The sequence below is a fragment of the Notamacropus eugenii genome, chromosome 1 (assembly GCF_028372415.1).
Source record: "Notamacropus eugenii isolate mMacEug1 chromosome 1, mMacEug1.pri_v2, whole genome shotgun sequence".
Taxonomy (NCBI): Eukaryota; Metazoa; Chordata; class Mammalia; order Diprotodontia; family Macropodidae; genus Notamacropus; species Notamacropus eugenii.
Window position 1 is genome coordinate 615,920,725 of NC_092872.1, and position 23,257 is coordinate 615,943,981.

General features: G+C 37.2%; 1 protein-coding gene across 7 annotated transcripts in view; it reads right to left on the bottom strand.

Moving 5' to 3' along the window:
• PSD3 (pleckstrin and Sec7 domain containing 3) overlaps positions 1-23,257 on the bottom strand; it is a 617,602-nt gene that overhangs the window by 51,682 nt on the left and 542,663 nt on the right. For all 7 annotated transcript variants that reach the window (XM_072634977.1, XM_072634978.1, XM_072634979.1 and 4 more), the window contains one exon: positions 18,125-18,195. In XM_072634977.1, coding sequence (XP_072491078.1) covers positions 18,125-18,195 — 71 coding nt within the window. The remainder of the gene's footprint in view (positions 1-18,124; positions 18,196-23,257) is intronic.

The following is a 23,257-nucleotide window of genomic DNA, read 5'->3' on the forward strand; positions in this document are numbered from 1 at the left end:
CTTCAATCATTTCACCTCCCATTCAGAAATCTTTAATGATTCTCTCTTGCCTATAGGACAGCCTCACATTTTAAGTATGCTACCATTTACCTTTCCAGTCTTATTTTGTTATTACTTTCCTTCTGACATTCTCCATTTCAGCTGAATTTATCTACAAGCTTTTCCTTATACATTTGATTCCAACTTTCACCTTTGGTTCCTTACATGTTCTCCTTCGCATATATTGCTCTCCTTTATCTCTGCCTCAAATAATTACTAACTTCCTTCAAAATAGCTACGAGGTTAGACAAAATGAGTTAGAACAATGAATGGATTTAGAGTCAGAAAAATTTGACCTTAAATCTTGTCTCAGGCAGTCATTAACTAGGTGGCCCTGGGCAAGTCATTTTATTCTTCTCAGCCTCAGCTTTCTCAACTATAAAACAGGGACGATAATGGCACCTCCCTTATAGGGTTATTGAGGAGATCAGTTGGAGTATACGTTAAGCACTTTGCAAAACTTCAAAAATATATAATTGTTAGCTATTATTACTATATTCAAAACCTGCCTTAGGCGCCAATTTCTACATGAGGTCTTTCTTCACCCCATCACTAGTACACTCTCCTTTTTGCAATTATACATATATTATAACATATATTATATATATAATATATAACATATATTATATTAAAACATATATTATGTTTTTACTTACTTGAGAGTTCAAGAGCATCCTTACCTTCACATTCTAATCCATACTATGTGTTCAGAGTACAAAGTATGCACTTCGTCATAAACCGTGGTTGAACTGAACTGTGAAAACGAAACTCAGTCTCTTATGTTATGATTCAGAATCCCTTCAACCTTCTCACCCAGCTAAGTGATGCAGTGGATAAAGCACTGTGCCTGGGGTTGGGAAGACCTGGGTCTAAATCTGGTCTTAGACACTTACTACCTGTAGGACCCTGGGCAAGTCACTGAAACTCTCTGCCTCAATTTCCTCATCCATTGAATGGGGGTTAATAATAGCACCTACCTCCCAGCGTTGTTATGAGACTCAAAAGAGATGATATTTGTAAAGAACTTAGCACAGTCCCTGGCACATAATAAGCACTGAGTGAATGTTGGCTGCTTTTCTTATTATTAATTATTCTCATCTATCCTCTTCTGACTATACTCATACTTGGTCAATTTCTTCCTAAACTGTTACAGTCAAAACTAAACATGGTACCAAAGACATGGTCTGAAGAGGCAAGATTCCATGGGGTTATAACCTCCCTTGCTCTAGACATTAAGCTTCTATTAATCATCCTGAGATTGAATGAGCTGTTTTGGTGGCCACACCACAATGCTGACTCATACCAATCTAGCCAGCCCAGTCACTCTAACCTCCATAATTCATCACAACACTGCAAGAAACTTCTATAAGCTTTTTTCTCCTTGCAACATTGAACCAGAGCTTCCTGAAGACAGAAATAACTGCTCTTTTCCAAAGCAGCTTTCTAAACTCCCAAGTCCTATTGCCAGGTGCCAACTGAACTACATCAGAAGAAAAATACCATAGGTTCACACATTACTACACCGGGGGGGGGGGGGGGGGGGGCGGGTGTAGAGATTTTTTCAGAAAGTTCATGAAACTATAAACAAGCAAATATACCTTAAGCAAACTGAATAAAGATTTTGTGTGTATGTATATTTTTGGTATTGTGATTAATAAAAGATAATTTCACTTAAAAGTATTGTTGAAGTCTAATTACTGTTGTCATTATATATTTACTCAACTAACATACTGATGATACAACTACTATTCCGTCTTTAATATTTTTTGATCTTACAAAAAAATATTAAATGTCTTGAAGGGAATCTGAAGTGAAGTTCAGTTAGAGCTTAATTCCAGATTTGGAATTATATGGGTTTGGTGCCTGTCAATCCTTTTCTATCCCAGCAAATGGAAGGTGATTCATGTGACACAGGTAAAATAAAAAGTCTTAGTCCTTTGCCTTTTTCCTACAAATCAATGTCTATAATGATGGGAGCAAAGACAAAACAAATATTGAAGCTGACAGCTGACTATAAAGCTATGTCTTCACAATAGGGAATTCATCCTCATACCTTTAACTTCTGTTGTAGAATTTATCAAATAGTGTTGATGTGACAGGAACACATCTTAGTTCCTTAGAGGAACTAAGGATAAATTACAATAACAAAACAATTTCAAATTTAAGAATATATATCACACAAACTGATTATGAAATGGAAAGTATGAGAAATTAATCAAATTACTTTTCATAAGAAAAAAAACTGCTCCCTGACATCAAATTTCTCTTCTTTCCCATTAATAGAGGGCAAAACAAACAAAAAACTATCATATTCCTAATGCTTATTAGCACATTACAGAGTACATGGCAGGTATATGATAAACGTTCTGTGAATTCAAAACAATACCTTTACTCAAGTATAAAATACCCTTCTAATAAGCACCACAAATGGGATTTGGCCAAGTCATTAATTTTAAGTTTGTGTAAAATGAGAAATGAGTTTTTCTTATTTCATGGAAGTTTATGACCTCAAGGCATAAGTTATATAATATATCACAGCATTCTGACAGGGCACAAATCATTGCATTACTGTACAATTAGATGGCAGAGCACCATCTGTGTGATCCTAGCTGGGAAAGTTACCTCCATTTTCTCATCTGTAAAATAAGGGACAACACTGCTCAAATAATTTCTAAAGCTCTATTTACTTCTAAGACTCTATCAGCTTTAAATCTAATAACATATACTCTTAGGTAAATGGGAAATTACCAAATTCCAAGTAAAATTTATCTAAACCTATTTTTTAAACAAGACCTCTCCTTTATGGCTATAATATTGGAAAAGTAAACAGCTGTACCTCAGTGAAAAAATTAAAAAATGAAAATGTTTGAAATGTTCTTGGATTGTACTAAGCAAGATAAGAGTTGAAGGAGGCAAAATTCTGATAGATGCTATACACATATTAATAAAGATATCATAAAACCATCTATGATCTGAGCTAATTAGTGAAGTAAAGTATCAATGCACATAAAAAAGCCACACTTTTAAACTTTGTGATATACTTCATTTTTGTTATTTTTTTAATGCGAATTGCACAGAATAGGAGTAGTTTTTGAGTTTCAGATAGTTTTATGGTTTGGATTGCAATTAAAATCACCTCTCACCTGAACTATCACTATTGCCTATTACTGGCCTCCCTGCTTCAGGTCTTCTCTCTCTCTCTCCAATCTACCCTGGACAGACTGGCCAAAGTGTTTTTCCTAAAGTACAGTTTTCCCCATCAGTAGGATCAAATACCAACTCTTCTCTTTGATCTTTTAAGGCATTCACAACCTGGCTCCAAATCACTTACCTAGTTGTACAATGCATTACTCCCTTTCAATTAATAAGTTTATGAAGCATATAGATTGTTGCTAACTTTATTTTTTACCATGATTCTACTTCAACTCTATAACTAGGCAACATGAAGAGAAATACATTTCCCCTTATCAGAAGCATGGAAAAGCAAGTCAATGACGGCAATATTGAAACATCCTCAATCAAAAACAAAACAATCAAAACATAAAATTCTGGACCAGGAAGGGACTGAAAATTATTGGTCTAACTCTCACATTTTGCTCATAAAGAAACTGAGGTCTAAATATTAAACTGTATTGAGTCATCGTACAAAGGTGAGAGAAGTTCAAACAGAGCAAGAAAACTGAAACAACACAGGCCATCAAGAGCAAATTTACATACTAAGGCTCTGCAGTTAGTAGGACTATGAAAGAAATTCTCATCTGAGTTTTAGCTGAGGGATTTTCCACTTTAACTTTCCTCATCCACTGGACAAGCCATTTAAAACTGTCAGGTTCCATATTTGCAAAACACAGTCAAGGCAATCTCATGCACAGGCATAAAACTGAGTCTGGATATGGTTTCAATGGGGCCAAAGGTATTTGTTTAATAATTCTTTTAAATCAGTTATACTTAGTCAACTTTTCAAGTATTTATGTCTTATCACCCTAAGCAGATTATAAATCCTTGAAGGTAAGCTAGGGACCATATCTTATTTGTTGTTTAATCATTTTCATTCATGGTTGACTCTTCATGACCCATTTTGGGTCTGACATGAATAACATATAGTATGTATATGTAGTATAAATATAATATATAGTATGTAACATATAGTATAAAGAAAGTCAATGCCAACATTAGTGAACCAAGAAATAAACTATATTGGGAGGGTGGCTGAACTAGATTAAACTCTAAGGACCCTGCCAACTGAAAGACTACGAGTCTATGATTCAGTAAAGAAAGAGGGAAAGAAGTTATAGGTAGTAGAAATTTTTCAAAGATCTCTTAGTCAAAAAATCCCAACCATCCCTCTCTTCCTACTCTTACTGTAATTTTTTCTAATTAATCAATGGCATAATGTATGCAAGAGCTTTGTAAATCTCAAAACACCATAGAAGTGTCAAATAATTAACAATATTTAGATTTTAGAAATGCGGTGTAATGAAAAGGGCCCTGGATTTGAAGTCTGCTGAAACCTATGCTCAAATTCCACCTCTGAAAACTTAATAACCAAGTGACCCTGAGAAAGTCACTTCCTCTCTCTCAGTCTCCATTTTCTCAGATATAAGAACACCTCTAACAGTGCCTACCTCATAGTGATGGTAAAGCTTGAATGAGAGAATGTACATAAAACATTTTTGTAAAATTTGAAGTGCTATAATAAATGTAGCTTGCAATATTGTTATTTCTTACAAATGAGAAGTTATTTTCAATATTCTTCCCACAATACAAAGAGGCATCAAGGGACCAGAGTGACAACCAGAAAAATTCAGGCTTCCATCCCAGTTTTTCCAATGACTTTTAAACAAGAGACCAAAACTCTTATGTCACAGCTTCTCCAAATGGGGGGTGGGGGGAGGGAAGAGTTTCTGCCAGAAATGAGCAGAGGACTAATTAGTTGCTGTCTGTCAGGCATTCCAAATGGGAATTGTGCTTCATCAACAGAAGCTTCCTGAACACAGCCTGGAGGAGGATGTAACAGTAGGAGTCTTCAGATCCCATCGAGTCAGGATGATTACTTGGGCATGTGGCCTTGAGGCTGGGCTGGCCCTTTTCCATCTGGAAGTTAGGCTTTGGCACGTTTTCTTCCTGGAGAACACACTTGGATTCCAAATCTAAGGGAACGGTTAAGTCCATTTGGGAACACAGTAATTACCTTGGTCCTGTGGAGGGGCTGTGACTACTCATCTTCCATCTCTTTCTCTTTTACTTAGCTTGGTCTTTCACTTACCTGACAATTTTGATTCAAATAATTCATTGTAATGTTATATATGTGGTAGACTTTCATATCAAAATTTTTGATCAAATGAAACATTTATTGACTTCACTACATGAAAAGTCCTCTACCAGATATGATGGGGGAATAAAATCCAAAGAAATATAATATGGGGGGGGGGGGCAACCAAGTATTGCAGCGGATAGAGCACCAGAACTGGAGTCAGGAAGACCTGAGTTCAAATCAGATACTTTCTAGCTGTATGACCTTGGGCAAATCACATAACCAAATCTATCCCAGTTTCCTCATCTGTAAAATGAGCTAGAGAAGGAAATGGTAAACCACTCCAATATATTTATCAAGAAAACTCCAAAATGGGTCCTGAAGAGTCAGACTAAACAACAAAGAAGATATGGTCCCTATCTTACCTTCAAGAAGTTATAATCTAATTGGGGTGATAAGACATAAATATTCGAAAAGTTAATTAAGTATAACTGATTTAAAAAAGCTATTAAAGAGAACAATGTGTACTATTGGGCCACATCCCTAAAATGAGATCATTCTGAAAGTAAAACATTGGCACACTGAAAAAAAAATTATATAATATTGTTGTAAAAAAAAAATCCACTATAAGGTAATTTTTTTAACCTCCACATTTCAACTCAAATAGAGATTTTTATCTTTACTTCTTTCTTCATACCACTATCACAGAGCTATAGCTGGGACTTCAGAAGTAATGTAGCCCAACCCCCTCGTTTTACAAATAAGGAAACTGAGGCCCATGGCAGACTTTTCCAAGGACACACAGGTATAAAACATCAGAAGTGACATGAATTTTGCTGTTATTCTCTTCTTAATCTTTCCATAATGTGTAATACTAATACTATTACCTCTGATAATAACAGTAACTGATAATAATGTTTTCCTTGAAACACACAAGACACAAGGCAGTTTAAATATTATTCATCCCATTTTAACAGATGAAGAAGCTGAAACAGACAAGGGATGAACTGCCCATAGTCATCATATAGCTTGGTGATATAAAGCTGACAAAGAAATGGGGACATTAAACCATACATAAGGATCCTTGTGGGCTACACATTGACATAGAAAACTGTATATTAACATTATCTATATTCTATTGCATTTTTATTTTTAAAATAAATATTTTTATTAGATATTAATTTAAATATAAATTGTCCAAATAACTTTCAAGTTATTAAATTAAATCTAAATTATTAAATTTAAAAATCCAAATTATTAAATATTTTCCAATTTCATTTTAACTGAGTTCCAGTGCAGCAGATGGCACAGGCCATGTGCTAGACACCTCTGATATAGCTAGTAAGTGTCAAGGATGGAATATTTTACTACAACTTAATACTTTTAAAATGAAGAATATTTTTAAACTATAAGATCAAAGGATCACAGATTTAGAACAGAAATGCATTTTAAGAGATCATCACATGAGGGCCCAAAGACATTAAGTCATTTGGTCAAGATCACACAGGAAAAGCAAGGAGCAGGATCAGAGCTCAGATCCGGTGACTTCTAAATCCAGTCGTCTTTCTACGGCTCTATGCGGATGACAGGTTCCACAAAGATTCTCTATCACACATTAAAATCCAGTAGATCTACTATCAACAACTTATTTTTTCAGCTCAGTCTGGGAAGAAGGAATTCTCCTAACAGTAAGGAATCAGGATAGTAATTATAGATTACGTTTGGACTTTACAGAAGCCAGATTTGGGGAGCAAAGTGTGGTCCATAACATTGACCAATATAGGAAGTAAGAAATGTTATAAGGCAGTACACTGATAAACGAATTTAATAAAGAAAAATTGCTACTGGAATTCAGAGGGGAAGGGAACATAGTAAGCTGAGGCTGTTCAGGGGAAGGCTTCCCAGATAAGGTGGGCTATTCTCTCTAGCATCCTTTATTACATAAAGTGTCAGTGGTCCCACAACACCAGGAATTGATGCTGATCATCTTGTTGAAGTCTCTTTAGGGAATCTATGAATTAGTCTCTAAATCCTTCACGGTTATTGTTCATTCTGCCTAAAAGGCAGAACTAGAGAGGAAGTGCCAATGAATTCATTTTCTAATGCACTACCCAGCATATTCAAGGCCTCCTAATTCCTCCCTGAGTCACCATGGCAAAGAACAAACTATCTTTTACTCAGAGAATCAGGGCAATCTATAGGGCCTCTTTGATGTCTGTGAAAGAGGAAAAGAGGGAGGGCTTTATCAGAGGAAATAAAAATCTCCTTTACATGTGCATAGTATATAGTAGGAAGCACTATATCAAATACTTAGCAAAACTAGGTATTGCAGGAATCATTTTACTCAGCACTTACTCAGCAAACTTACCTTCTTGGCTTTTGAAAACTGCTATCATTTGGCTATGTTGTTGTTCAATCATTTTAGTCATATATGACTCTTTGTGACCCCATTTGCGATTTTCTTGGCAAAGCTACTGGAGCAGTTTGCTGTTTTCTTTTCCAGATCATTTGACAGATGGGGAAACTAAGGCAAACAGGGTTAAGTGGCTTAGCCAGGGTCACATAAGCTAGTAAGTATCTGAGGCCACATCAGAACTCAAGAAGAATAGTCTTCATGACTCCAGGCCCAGAACTCTATCCACTGGGCCACCTAGTTGCCCATACCCCTCTTTTGCATATACCTGCTATACCCCTCCTCTTTATATATGCCCTCCGCTAGGTGGTGCAGTGGATAGAGTACCAGTGCAGGAGTCAGGAGAGCCTGTGAAATCTCACCTCACACTTGACACTTACTAGCTGTGTGACCTTGGGCAAGTCACTTAACCCCAATTGCCTCATCCTGGGTCATCTCCAGTCATCCTGATGAATATCTGGTCACTGGATTCAGATGGCTCTGGAGGAGAAGTGAGGCTGATGACCAGCACAGCACTCCCTCACTCAAATCAAAGTGAAGTGCAAATCATGTCATTACTTCTCTGACGGCATAGTCTTCTTTGGCAACAAAGGATGAACACACACACAAAATATATGCCCTTTACCTTAGATTTGCCATTGCTTAGATTCTGGTACTTAGTACAGTGGCTGGCACTAGTAGGCACTTAATGTTTATTAAAGGACATTAATGGTGCCTCAACTTGAGAGATTCAATTCAACTTAATTCAGTTCAACCAATATCAAATACCTTCTATGTTCATGATAGATACTGAGGGATAGAAGGTTGGGGAGAGGTCCTGGTATAGTAGGGGCAAGATCCCAAAGTCACATTATCATGAGGATATTTATAGAGGTATATGGGTTATGGAACACTCATTCTTATACTACTCATTTTTATTTTTCAGACTTCTGGTTAAAAAAAAAAAAAGACTGTCCTGAATTTGTCTAGCCATCTAGAGCCTCCAGACAAGGCATCTTCGAATCTACTTAACCCCAGGTCTGAGATACACCATGATCAATAAGGCATGCAGCCACCACCCCAAGCTCCTGGTTCATCACTGTCTCACTGCTCAGCTTCTTACATGGATCAAGCTCACTCAAGGCATGCGTCATCCAACGGCTAGGCTTGAAACTTGGCACAATTTAGCTTTAAGTCACTACCATGAATAAAACTAGAATTTGCAGAAACATCATAAGACGGACTCTGAATTTAAAAAAAAAAAAGGATTTAAGTAAAGATGGAGATTGATGAAGACAAATACAGAGCCCAAGATAGGAAGAGCTCCTGATGCTTTACATCTGTTGGAGGACTCTTCTCCAAGCACCTTCATAACTTAGGGTGACTCATTATTTGCTGAAAAATGGCCATGAGAGCCATATCCAAAAGTAACCAGATAATGGATCATTACCAGGACTGAGAAGAAGGCAATCATTTTTATTTTTAATTCATTGTACTCAAGAAATTCTTTTCAAACTGTGAACTACAGCAGATCAGAATAATGGTGAATGACCACAGCACACTGTGGAATCTTAAATTCATCATTCTCCAGGATGAACAATTTACAAAATGTCAATAAAGCAAACAGTTACCACCAGGGCATCGTTATTAAAGTTCCAGCTGCCTCTGGTGCCCAGGAAGGTGCCAGGATGAAAGACAAGTCTTCTCACCCAGCTAGGGGATCCACCCATCTTGCCACAATGTCCACCCTGCCGAGTCTGATTATTACTGATGCCTGGGTCCTGGAATCATTCTGACACAAGGCACATGTTTTCATCGTCTCATCTGCCAGGGCAGTAGGACGGTGGAATGGGGAAGGAAAATGAACACATTTCAACTTGCTCCATACTAAAATGGTACCCTGATGATCAAGGCCTTCACATCTTTATCTTCTACGTCTCCATCGCTTAGGGTAGAGTTCAGTTTTCCTGAGACCTCCCTTTTGTTTTCCCTGAAGATCTATCACTTAATTACGCATTAGGAGACGAGCTATTCAAAGTTCCCAGCTTTTAGGCACCGATTCTTCCACTGTCCTCTAGTTGTTAGTGTTCTTTTCTCCCCATAGTGTCTCATGATTCTGCTTTTAATTTAAAATTTTTAATGAATAAAAATCTATTTTGCTTCCTTTCTGCTATGCCCCCCAACCCCTCACTGGAAAAAAAGAAAAGAACGACAAATCCTTTGTAACAAATATACACAGCCAAGTGAAACAAATTTCCAAATTGGTCATGCTCAAAAACATATGCCTTATTTTACTCCCTGACTGTATCCATCACCCTTCTGTTCTCTGGGATAATTTTTGCCTTTCTCTGTGTCTACCATTCTTAGATCAGTGCCTAGTCCATGGAAGAGCTTAAAAGTGCATGTGGTTCAACTGACTGATTGGTTGTTCTTACTTATCTGTATGTATATTGTGTCCCCCAGTAGAACAGTTCTCTGAGGGATGGGACTGGTCTTCATTTTTCTTTGTATCCTCATAGTATAGGCTTAATAACACTCAGCTGAATTCAACATGTAAACAAAGTCACAGGATCATAACTTTTATAGCTTTATAGCTGGAAGGAACCTCATAAGTCTATCCATTTCAAATTTATAGTCAAGGAAATTGAGATTAAAGACTAAAAAAGAGTTTAAATGATTTATCCAAGGCTATATAAGTAGATATGTAGGAGAACTAGGATTCAAATTGAGCTCAGATGCAATATTTTTCCCTTTAGTTTGGTCCTCTTTAGTTTGACACAGAAATCCAACAGTAGTGAGTTGGAATACTCACTTAAGCCAAAGAGAAGACTGAAAAACAGCTACTGAGCTCACTGCAGTTTACTTTTTCCCCTAAACCCATGCTTTGAAAAAAAAATTTTTTGATAGACTAGACTGAGTAAAGAGTCCAAAGTGCGACCACTTCATGTGAAATTGCTTTCATTTATCTTTTGCCACTGCACTTGTTCTAAATGATGAGGGTACAACGAAAGACAAAAAGCCCCTTCCCCCTAAGGGAGCTTACAATCTCAGGTCTAAGTTTTTTATTCTGCTCTGTTATAAATCCTGTGAAGGTAAATACCATGTCTTAGTTATCTTTGCATCTTTCCCTGCACTAAATACAAATTGCTACACACAGTAGATGCTCAGCCAATAGCTGCTAAATGAAAGAATGAGTTTGTCATCTCCCTGTTAAGAGCATATCTGCTTTAGACTCTAGCAAGGTAATTCTAAAGGCTTAAAGACAGATCACTACAAGTTGGAGACAAGTTGTCAGACATATCTCTGTGTTATTCCCTCTGTGTGACTGATACATATATCAGAGGCATACTGGTGGCACAGTGGATAGACAGCTAGCTTCAGGGACAGGAAAACCTGAGGTCCAATCCTGCCTCAGTCATTCATTAGCTGTGTGATCCTGGGCAAGTCACTTAAGCTCTCTCAGGCTCAGTACCTTCAAGGGCAAAAATGGGCAGAATACCTTCCAGGGTTGTTGTAATGATGCAATGTAAGATAATATAAGTAAACTACTTTGCAAACCTCAGAGTGCTATATAAATGCCAGTCATTAATTTGCTTTTACTCTTATGTAGCTTTTTAAGTGTTTCTCATTCAATGTGTTTGGTTTCTTCAAATAGGCTTTTAAATTCATTTAAAGATAGGGCTCAAGTCTTCCATTCTTATATGCCCTCAGTAGTACCTAGGGCATCATTTTGCCAATGGTAGGTACTCACTAAGTGTTGGATTGCGGTTTCTCTATAAAGACCTGAGTGCAGGTCCCTTGATAAGACAGAGAGGAATGTGACAAAGTTATAAGGAGTGGCAGAAAGGGAAATGAGGTAAATATCCCTGACTAGAATAAGGAAGATATTTGTGTGTCTGAAGAGCAAAGGAAGGGAGAGAGAAGGTCAGAGGCTGTCTAGGGGAACGCAGAGATAGAAGGTGTGCAGATTACCTCAGAAAGAAATCAATATCAGGGCAGAAAAGAGATTCAGCAGAATGGTGATGCTCTGGGAATATAATAGTTATCTGTAGAATGTCAAAAAGAAAGAGCACAGAAGCAAAAGACCAAGAAGAAACAGTCTATTTGGTCCCCCCTCCCAAAAATACAATTAATAGTAGGAACTACAAAGAAACTTAGGGAAGACATGTGAAAAAGAAATGATGAAATGTTCTTTCTCCTAGGGAGTGAGGGGCAGGAGGAAGCAATGCCATAAAGGAGGTTGAATATTAAATGTAGGTATTTGGTAAGAGAAAATGTTCCAGAAATACCAGAAATGAAGATTTCTCTAAGACCTAAGTCAGAATGAAACATAACTTAGAACATATTGTAGTCTAACATTCAATAACTTCTTTGGTCCTGAGTAATAAGATTGGGAAGGGAGGGTCTACTGAGCATCCTCTGTCTGTCAAAAAAGGCACTAGACGTACCCCCAATAATTATCTATTTGGGCATAAAGACTTATCCAAAACAGAGAGAGCGATATTGGAGTCTCCCATCACTCTTCTTGTAGATCAGCTGCTTCCTTTATGAATTTAGATACTAAGGTGTTTGGAGGGTATAAGTTTATTACTGACATACTGTCTATGGTTCCTTTCAGTATAACAGTTTCCTTATTTATCCCTTTTTATTTTTGGATATTTTTGCCTTGTCCATAAACCCTAAACTACAGTTGACAGTCCTTTCTCCTTCTTAGAGATCAATAAGCTTCCTGCTATCCACAACAAGAAAAGAACAGCGGAGTTTTAGGAGAGAATGCATGTGGTCTTCTCTCAATTTAACCTCTGAGCTCTTGGCAATTGAAAGGAAGAATACTGAAAATTCATGTAGCATTTTAAAGCCTACAAAGTACTTGATATCTAGTTATTTCATTTGATAGCAAAAGTATCCTCTGAAAAAGTTATTCCCATCCTCATTGTACTGATTAAGAAACTGAGGCTCAGAGGTTAAATAATTTGTCAGTGATCACACAGATGGTAACTATAAAGACATGCAATTCAAACCCACTTCTCTTGTGACTTCATGTTCAGTATATCTTCTCTATCACTAACAATAAGCAAAAAAATATATAAACAACCACAGCAAAGAAATCACCAGTTAATGAGGCAACACAAAGGCGGTGTCTAGGCTGGCAAACTCTTCTATCATAGATACAGAGCTGGGAAGGATCCTAAAGCTTATTTAAGCCAAGTCCTTCTCTTCACAAAAGCAAAAAGTCAGTCTCAGAGCACCAGGGCCTAAGAGTTTATTTAGTTAACAGAGTCATTAGAGAGGCTTTACAAAGAGCAAAAATACCTGTTTAAAGTTATAATTACCTTCCTTTGGGCTGAGATTCCTCTAACAACCACAATAATAATTCAGTAATATAACATGATAATATAACAACATTTATTACCGTTGAAGCCTCAATTGCTTAAAACTGTAGACTTTTGGGACACCACTTTAAGATTTACAGAACACTTTACGTACATCATCTCGTCTGATTACATATTATCTCACATTGAGTAGTCTATGGTATTTTTTAATGGTCTATTATAGAGAATAGATCCTAGGAACATAGATTTATAGCTGGAAGGGAACCCCGAGCCAATCTGGTCTAGCCCTTCACTTCATGCTTGAGGAAAAAGAAGTTCACGGAGACCTGTGTTCTCCATCTGGCTCACATTTAAGCCTGAGACCACCCAGGTAGTAAGCATCACAGGCAGGATTCAAACTCGGACACACAAAAAATAAAGCTGAGAGATGTTAAGTGACTTGACTAAGGTCTCGTGGCCAATGAAGGCTCTGAGGCAGGACTCAAACTCAGGTTTTTCTGATGCTAACCTGTTTGCTTTACAAGGATTGTTACAAAGAACAGGGGTTGGGAGGTTAAGGAAAGGAAGGAAGGAAGGAAGGAAGGAAGGAAGGAAGGAAGGAAGGAAGGAAGGAAGGAAGGAAGGAAGGAAGGAGGGAAGGAAGGAAAGAATGAAGGAAGGAAGGAAGGAAGGAAGGAAGGAAGGAAGGAAGAAAAGAAGGAAGGAGGGAAGGAGGGAAGGAGGGAGGGAGAGAAAAGGGGGGAGGGAGAGGAAGAGAGGAGGGAAGAGAGAGGAAGGGGGGAAAGAGAGAGAATGGAAAAGAGGGAAGGGGGAAAGAATGATGAATTGGAAAGAACTGGCCTTAAGAGACCAGAGATACCTGGATTTGAATTCCATCACTTACTATGTATATGAGTCTAAGAAAATTACTTAAAAGTTTGTGAATCCCAGCTTCCTCATCTACAAAACGGGCAACACTCTGAGCTAAGGACCAAAGGGTTGCAGTAAATTTCAAATTAGCTAAATAGATGTAAAACCCTCTGTGTATACATAAACGATGCTATAAAACGGTGCTGCTGTCATCGGACCTTGTATGATCCATCCCCTTCTCTGAGCCCTCTGCTTCCTTACTTAGGGGATCAGATGAGAAAATCACAAGGAAGGTCCCCTGCAGTTTTAAAGCTTGGATTCCATGACCGGAACAAAAGGAAAACAAGTAAACTGGGCTCGAGTTTTCTAGTGGGAAGTTACAGATTCCCAGACCATGTCAAATCACTTGCTGCAGAAACTAAGCTTTAAACTGACAACTGGGGTTGTATAGCTGCTCTAGGTTCACCTGGGGGTTCTAGAGACTGACTAAGTTGAGATTCATCCCTTAAGCCCAAACATGGATCTGTCATTTGTCACCCAACCTTTGCTTGCTTTCTAGAGAAAATCCCTTTCCTCTCCCTCAAGGGTGATACTGATGATCAGAAGTCAACATGGTTTCATGATTTGTAGATGTTCTTTTTTCCACCCCCACCTCTCATAAGAGGATACTTTGCTACCATTTTGGCATTTTAATGTATTCAAAAAGGTTTGGGTGAAGGAGTCCTGGGTTCTGCCCCCATCATGGAGGAGGATCATGTTTAGTAAGTCACCAACCACTTCAAGCCTCATCTGCAAAATGGGGGTGAGAGGCAGCTTGGCATGGTGGAAAGAGAATCAACTTGCAGTAAAGCTAACGTCTTGAGGCCATAGGAAACTATTTAAGACTATAACGTGTAACAGAGGCTGATCTGCTTTGGTGGTACCTAACTCACAGGATTGCTTTAAGAATCAAATAGACAATGTATGAAGAATGCTTGATATAGCCCTAAAGCACTCTATATTAACTATTATTATTAACTACCTGGGTGACCTTGGGCAAACTGCTTTACCTCTCTGGAACCTCATGTTCCCTCATCTGCCAAATGAAACGGTTGGAATGGTGATTTCTAAGGACCCCTTCATGATCCTATAAAATTAAATCCTTGCTATTAATTACCATGCAGTCTCATTCTCCACTCTCTAACACCAATATTGTAATGTCATAATATTAACTTCTACACAGTGAGAAGGGAGGTGCACCTTGTAATCAATATCCACCTGATGTACTCACTCCATAAAGAAGTATTTATTAAATATTTTACTATGTGTCAGGCATTGTGCTAAAAGCTGTAAAGAAAAAGGGGAAAAAATAAAAACTCTCTGCCCTCATACATATGTTCGCACACATGCAGACACATACATGTGCTTGAGCATGTATGTATGTATATACACCAAGTAGATGGAATGTAAAATGAAAGGGAAAGTCATTAGTAATTCAGAGACTGAGAAATAATAGCTGGTTAGCATTTTTGTAGTGCTTTAACGTCTGCCAAGCTCTTCACAAACACTATCTCATTTGAACCTCACAACCCTAAGAGGTAGGCGTCATTATTATCCCAGTTTTACACTATGAGGAAACTGAGACTGAGAGGTAAAGTGATTTGCCCAAAGTCCTGAGGCCAGTAAGCATCTAAGGTATGATTTTATTTCATGTCTTCCTGATCAAATGAGGTGGTGTTTTTAAAACATCTAGCATAGTGTGTGGAACATGTTGTTGTGGAGTCATTTCAGTCGTGCCCAACTCTGTGACTCTGTTTGGGTTTTCATGGCAAAGGTGCTGGAGAGGTTTGCGATTTCCTTCTCCACTTCATTTTACAAATGAGGAAACTGAGGCAATCAGGGTGAAGTGACTTGCCCAGGGTCACACAGCTAGTATCTGAGGCTAGATTTGAACTCAGGGTTTCCTGACTCCAGGCTTGGTGCTCTATCCACTGTGCCACCTAGAAGCCTGTATGGAACACAGTAGGTTCTTAACAAATGCATCTTCCTTCCTTCAAGTCCAACACCCTACATAGGATTTCAGCTTAGTCTCTGAAACTGAGGGGCAGAGGTGAGGGAAGAGGGTTATCTGATCCAAATGGATGCTGACGTTTCATCCATCCATCCATCCATCCATCCATCCATCCATCCATCCATCCATCCATCCTTCCTTTTTTTCTGTCCAACACTCCATTTAGGATTTCAGATTAGTCTTTGAAATTGAGGGACAAAAGTGAGGGAAGAGGGCTCTAATCCAAATGAATGTTGACAAGTCATCCATCCTTCCTTTCTTCTTTCCTACATTCCTTCCTTCCTTCTAGTCCAACATTCTATGTAAGATTTGAGCTTAGTCTTTGAAACTAAGGGACAGAGGTGAGGGTAAGAAGGCTCTCTGATCCAAATGGATGCTGATGATATTTCACAACTAACATACTTTCTTCCACTACTAAAATATTAGGAACTTATTTCTACATTTTGTATTTTTATATTTTATATTTATATTTTATATTTCTTATTTTGTATCTAGTAGGGTGAAACTATGAACATTAAATAAATGCAGAGAAGGGGAAAGGAGAATGGGAAAAGTAGGTTCTCCAGAACTAGTCCTTCTGGGCAATGATATGAATGGTCTTCACAAAAACAACTAATGTACAGATAGAGTCAAACTTTCCTTTCAATGTCAAGGCTCTGCCCTGAGTGATTGAGTAAGTGTGGAAATCCTATGTCCTGCCATTCCATGAACTGGTGTTTTGCTTTGTTTTTTAAACTAATTTACCAAGATTTGCTTTTATCATCTTTTAGAACTGTTGTTTGGGATGAATTTCAGCTAAAAAGGTGGGGTTTTTTTTTTCCCTAAAGAAAGTGGGATTTCTGCTAGGAAAATAGCTGGAATCTGCAGAAGAAGACAAACCAAATTGAAAGGGATCAGTGTTGGCCCAATACATGTATATACACACCAGCAGAAGAGCTGGGGGTGATGGGGGAAGGAGTCAATATAGCTGACTTGTTAAAACAGGGATCACAAATAGCAGGAAATGCCATCTGATCTAATGTTTCATATGTTACTTTGCAGCAAAAATTGTCTCTCTCCCAGAGAAACAGAAGTCTAGAAAAGCAGTGATGAGAAAACATTTGAAGCATATTAGGGAGTGTATGTTTTATAAAATAAAGATGAACATGAATGAAATCTTGAAATTTTTTTTTTACCCTGGGCTGTGAATTCTTCTAGAAAATCTGTGTCCTTATGTCATAATCAAAGAGAAAGCTAAAAATGTGGTTCCCAAGAGGACATATGGTAAATCTTAAGTTCTCTATTGCCTCTCAAGGGGCCTCTGTGTGGCTGTCCCTAGCGCAGTGGTGTCTTTAGAAAAATATTCCTGAGTTCTGAAGGGTAATACATATTCTGATTCCCATGGCAGGACCCCTTCCCTGTCTACAAATTGCCAAAACTCCTAAGCAGGATCAGAAACACACATTTAGTGTTTTACAACAAGGAAGGTAGCTTTGACAAAAGTGTGACAAATTCTTCTTGCTCTGAGTGATTAAGACCCAAATTGCAAAGCTAAGCTAAAACTCTATTTAACTGAAATCTCATAACCTAAGTTTAAGCTCTATCTGACTTAAGTGACATAGGATCATAGATCTTAGAAGTCAATGGGGCCTGATACACCATTAAACCCAATTCCCTTGTTTTAAAGATGGGGAAACTGATACACAGGGAGGTCAAGATCTTGGCTAGGGTCACAAAACTAGAAGGTGTCTAAGGTAGTATTTGAACTCAAGTCTTTCTAACTCTATGTCCATTTCCCCATCCAATATGCCATGAGAGCTCTAATCAGACAAGACTTAAAAACATGTTAGTCTTTTGCTATAAAACATCTATAACGGAAATGTTGAATACACATATAAAACACCATTAAAACTATTAAGAACAAGGTTTATTCTACCCCACAAAAGAAGGATAAGCTGGAATTCTCTTGCAATTCAATTTCCTGATCAATCATATTATTTTCTAATTTGAAACTAAATATATACAAAGACAACTTTTCATTAAAATAAACTAGGAAACTGTATCCAAATAAAATTTTTAAAAAAGTAACAGGTCATCAGTGTAGAATGTGAAAGGAGAAATGAGACTTGTTTTTTACTCTTAAGGTGGTCAGAGATGACTTGTGTACAATGGGCCTTTTTTCTCTGCCCCTACTTTAATTACTGTTTCATGGAAATTTCTATTTTTACCTTTTGTAAGTAAAGCACTGTTCCCTTCAGTACAGCATAAAAGGTCTTCCACCCTCGCTTTCCTCTTGGAGCTAAAAAGAAAACAAAATAAATGGGAAAAATCTTACTTGAAGTCAGTTGGCATTTTAGAAAGACAATTAACATCGTTAGCATTTCTCTGTTCAATGTGGTGATTATGATTCAAAGTGCACCATTTGCTGCTGGAGACAAAATAAACCCCCCACATGGTGGATGAGAAACTGACTTAAAGAATCTTTATTTTTTCAGAGACATTATTCCAGGGCACAGCAAAAGCTGTCAGGGAAAGAGACTTGGCATAGTCATCCAAGACAGAACTTTGCGCATTGCTAGGAGGTGACCGGAAAAAAACAGAAACAAAAAAAAATAACCAAAGAAAGGAGTTAAACTTATCTCCTAGGCCGGCAGGTCCCAGCTTTTTGGCAGTACTGGGACCCTTTGCTATGGTCCTATCATCTTTTCCTAAATGCTTACGGCTTAGAATAAACTCAGTTCAGAGCTGTAGTTTTATAGCTATAAGGGATTCTAGATGTAGTCCAACCTCTTCTTTTGTTTTACTTTTTTAAAAAAAAGTTTCATGGATAGAAACAATGTTTATGGATGCCTGGTGTTTTTGACTTGTAGACCTTTCTCTCCCACTGAATCTTCTCTTGTGATAAAAAAACAAACAAATGATCGCTGTTTGGGTCTCTCATCAATCTAATGAGGAGCGAGGTGTTTTGCCATCTAGAATACTTCAACAAATGAAAAAGCAGAAGCCTGGCAGAAAAATCTTTTAAAAATGTGTTTTGTTGTTTTTTTCTTAATAGCTGACCAAAAATAATATTTTCAGATCAACTTTATTATCAATCCATTATTAATACTATTATAATCTAATAGTTCTATTAATAATAATGCCAATAATAATAATTACTTTATTCAGACTCATGACTTGATAGGGATAGGGCCTCAACCCATGAATTCAGTGATTAAAGGGAACTCCAAGGTGAAGAAATTCCTTCTACTGATACAAGTTGGCTCCTTCTCTGCCACTTGGATTTAATCAACAAACATTTATTAAGTGCCTACTATATGCTAGGAACTGTGGTAACTCTGGAATCTTAGACAGCTGCCCAGTTTCCCTGCTTAGCTTCCCTTTCTTCAAGTCTCAGCTAAAATTCTACATTCTTTTAGAATCTCTCCCTTAGTCTCCATGCTCCAATTTATCCCAGATGGAGTTGGTAAAGAGGTGTTTTCATGTGGTCTCCTCCATCGGACTGTAAGCACCCTGAGAGCAGGGACTGATCTGGTTTAAATTTTGTTTTTCTTTGTGACTCCAGTGCTTAGCACAGAGCTGGCCTTAAGGGTTGCTAGCTGACTAAGAGTTATCGGGAGGTTAAGTGGTAAGCCCAGGGGCACACTGTCATTATATGTCAGAGGGGTGATATTCTCAGTGTAGAAACTCTTTCTAACTGAGGCAGATCTCTACTTTATAGTCTTAGAGAGTTTTCTTAGGGAAATCAGAGGTTTAGTGAAATGTCCTTGGTACCACAGCCAATATGGCATGGGATTCTAGGGTTAGAGGAGACCTCAGAGTCCATGGACTCCAACCCACCATTCATGTTCTAGATGAGAAAAACTGAGGCCCCAAAAAGGTTAAGGGACTCATAAAAGGTATCACAGGTAGAATGTGGCAGGGCCAGTATTTCAATCTAGGTTCTCTGATACCCCTTAGAGGCAAGAATTTGAACTTAGGTCTTACAGACAAGACTAACCCTCTCTCTACCAGCCTATGTTATGCATCTGTTACCATGATATTATAAGCAACAGCATTACAAAAGCATTTACAAACAAAACAGCAATTTTCTTTTCTTTTTGGAGGTAACAGGTTAAGTGACTCGCTCAGGGTCATATAGGCTAGTAAGTATTGGAGGCTGGATTTGAACTCAGAGCCTCCTGACTCTAGGGCTGGTGCTATATTCACTGAGTGACCTAGCTGGGCCAATAAAACAACTTTCAAAACAAAGTTCTCAAGTACTTATTAAAAACAAGCAATCACATCTTCCTCATAAATGAATATCAATAAGAATTTGGAACAAAAGTCAGATATAATAGTTCCCTCTGCAAGACATTTCACAACTTTAATGTTCCCTTTTACTTATTTATACTAGAGGGGGTAGGGGAAATTTCAATTGATCATATTTCCATTTAAGAAACTCAAGGGTTTTTTTCTGAAATTCATTCTTCTTTGTTTATTTGTAATTTTGCAGAACTGTGGAAACTAACTTTTAAAATCTGGCAGCTTAAAACTGGGCATCATGATCATAAGAAAACAACACAAATCAGAGATGATAGTAATAATAGCTAAAAGGGCACTTTAGAGTTTACAAATTGCTGCATTCACAACAAGCCTGAGACAAAGCTGATTTTAAAAGTATCAGCTCCCTTTGAAAAATGAGGGAAAATGAAATCCAGATGAGTCACGTGATTTGCACAGTCACACAACTAGGAAAGACAAAGCAGCTCTCCAAACCCAAGTGTTCTAACTCCAAACTCACTACACATCAACTACACTCCTACTGCGTCCCAAGCTGTTGCCACATGTGCCTTGCTTCTGTACTTGGGACATGTACAAGACTTAAGTTTGTGGATGTTTGTCTAAAAGTTTGAAACTCAAGTCTTAGTTTTTAGCCCTGCACTTTAGCTATTCAAGTTCCCTTATTTGATTCATTTTTAATCAATGGCTAATGCTACAAAAAATATTTATAGTAAAACAAAACCCCCATAAAATGAAGAATAGGGGCTCAGGGTTTGAATCTTGTCTCTGATTCTTAGTACTTCCTTTATGACCTCAGGCAATTCAATTAATCTCTCCAGGTCTCAGTTCATCATCAGTAAAATGAGGGGCTTAAGGTAGATGGCTTCTGAAATCTCTTCTAGTTCTAAATATGTGCCCCTGTACTAACAAAAATATTACAAGATAAGCTGGTGGCACCTCTAGCACTAGCATATTTAATGATTACGAAAAATAAGGACCATAAATTAAATTAAAATTTAATAAATTAAAAATAAAATAAAACTTTTTAAAAAGAAAGAACCAAAGTTTTGAGTTCAAATGATATATTAGGACCTAATCCCTGCAAGATTTATTAATGTAGGTGGCAGAAGTAGTAAACCTTAGGCTTATAATAAATTATTTTTAAAAAGCTAGAGATCTAACAAAAGTATTGAATTTAGAAAAGCCTTTAGTGACCACATATCCCTTACTCAACATTAGAGAATTCATGATGAAGAAAAGTCACGAAAATTAAATGTATGTGGGAAAAAATTTGGGCAATGGTGACTTTGTACAAGCTATTTCCTCATTTGTAAAATGAGAAGGTTTAACCTTAGAATCCCTTCCAGTTCTAAATCAATAATTCAGTTATCAAGGGGAATAATCCTCAAGCATCTGGAAAAAAGGAAAATGAAGGATCAGTCTATTTAAATCCAGTTGGTCAATTTAACTAGGAGAGACAAAAAAGCAGAACTCAATCTCTTACTCTAAATTCTAAAATTCATTCTACAGACAGATCTTGTGAATGTCAATTTTAAAAAATGCTATAAGCATTCAGACTGGGAAGAAACCAAAGAACTATAGAGAAGGTTTCATTTGCTGTTCAGTTGTTACTGTACATATCGGGCTAACTTATAAAAAGAAAAATGATATAAAGTCCTTTAACGATCATAGCTTTATAGGTGGAAAGGACCTCAGAGGCTATGTACCCCAACCCTCTGAATTTTGTAGATGAGAAAACTGAATGAGTTAACAGACATATAAAAAAAATTTTGTAAACTTTAAATGTTGTAAAATGTTAGCTATTATTATGAGTTAATTTAATATATTTATAGAACAAACTCTTCGTCAGCTGAATTCATATACCATTCATAACATATGACAAGGTAGATGGGTTTGTGTGTGTGTGCGTGTGCGTCTGTGACTGTGTATGTCTGTGTATATGTGTATGTGTATGTGTGTGTGTGTGTGTGTGTGTGTGTGTGTGTGTGTGTGTGTGATGGTACAAAGAAATAGAAACTATGAAACTGACTCCCATACCACTCATGTCATTTTTAATTCCTCCACAGCTACATCAAAGATCTATGGGAAAGGAGCAAAGGTTCTCTTTGCTATGAATATCTGCCAAGTATAATGTAGTTTAAAAAAATGCAGGATTAAAACGGTCAGTTCTTCCACTTCTATATTTATGTGCCAAACACTGACTTTTTTTCAGAAGTTCTAGATGTATTAAAACTTCAGCTTAGAAACAAAAGGATAATTTCTTCCTTAGTTTATAGACGTTATTGGAGATTATTCAATGTAACAGCACATATTGTAATAAAAAATCTATAATTTATTAAAACTAAATATATTTTGGAATTTTATCAGAATTTATTACTTATTAATGATAGTAGTTCTTTTATAACATGTATAGTGCTTCCATTTTCAAAATACTTTAACATTATCTCTTTTAATATATTGGGATTATAGGGTTTATTTAGGGTTGGAAAGGAAAGGACATTAAAGGCCATTTAGTTCAATGTCCCCTCATTCCATTCTACAAATGAGGTACTTCATGCTCAGGGAAGTCAACTGACTCGCCTAAGGTAACAAAGGAAGTTGGCAGAATCGGAATCTGATTCTAAATTCTCTGACTCTAAATGCAATCTTGTTTCCACTTCATCACATAAGTTCTCACAACTAACTCAAGTAGAATATAAACTCCCTGAGGACAGGGAGCTTTGCTAGTTTTGTCTTTGTATCCTCTATGCCTAGGACAGTGTCATGCATAAAACAGGAATTAAAGAAACTCTTACTAAAATGTTGAAATAGTAAAGTAAGTAGAACCAAGAGAATTATTTCATAGAAAAGGAAACTCAAATAGAGATTTTAAGTAATTTTCTCACATCCAAATGGCAAATTATTGACAGAGACTAGACAAGGACCCAGGTCTTTGGACTTTTATCCTTGTCTTCTTTTGTATAAATTGGCTGAGTAGTTATCACTTATTCTTATGTTTATATCAAATGTGAAGCTATATTTAACATGGACTTTGCTGTGACCAAAAAGAAAGCTTTTAAAAAATCATCCTAGCCAAA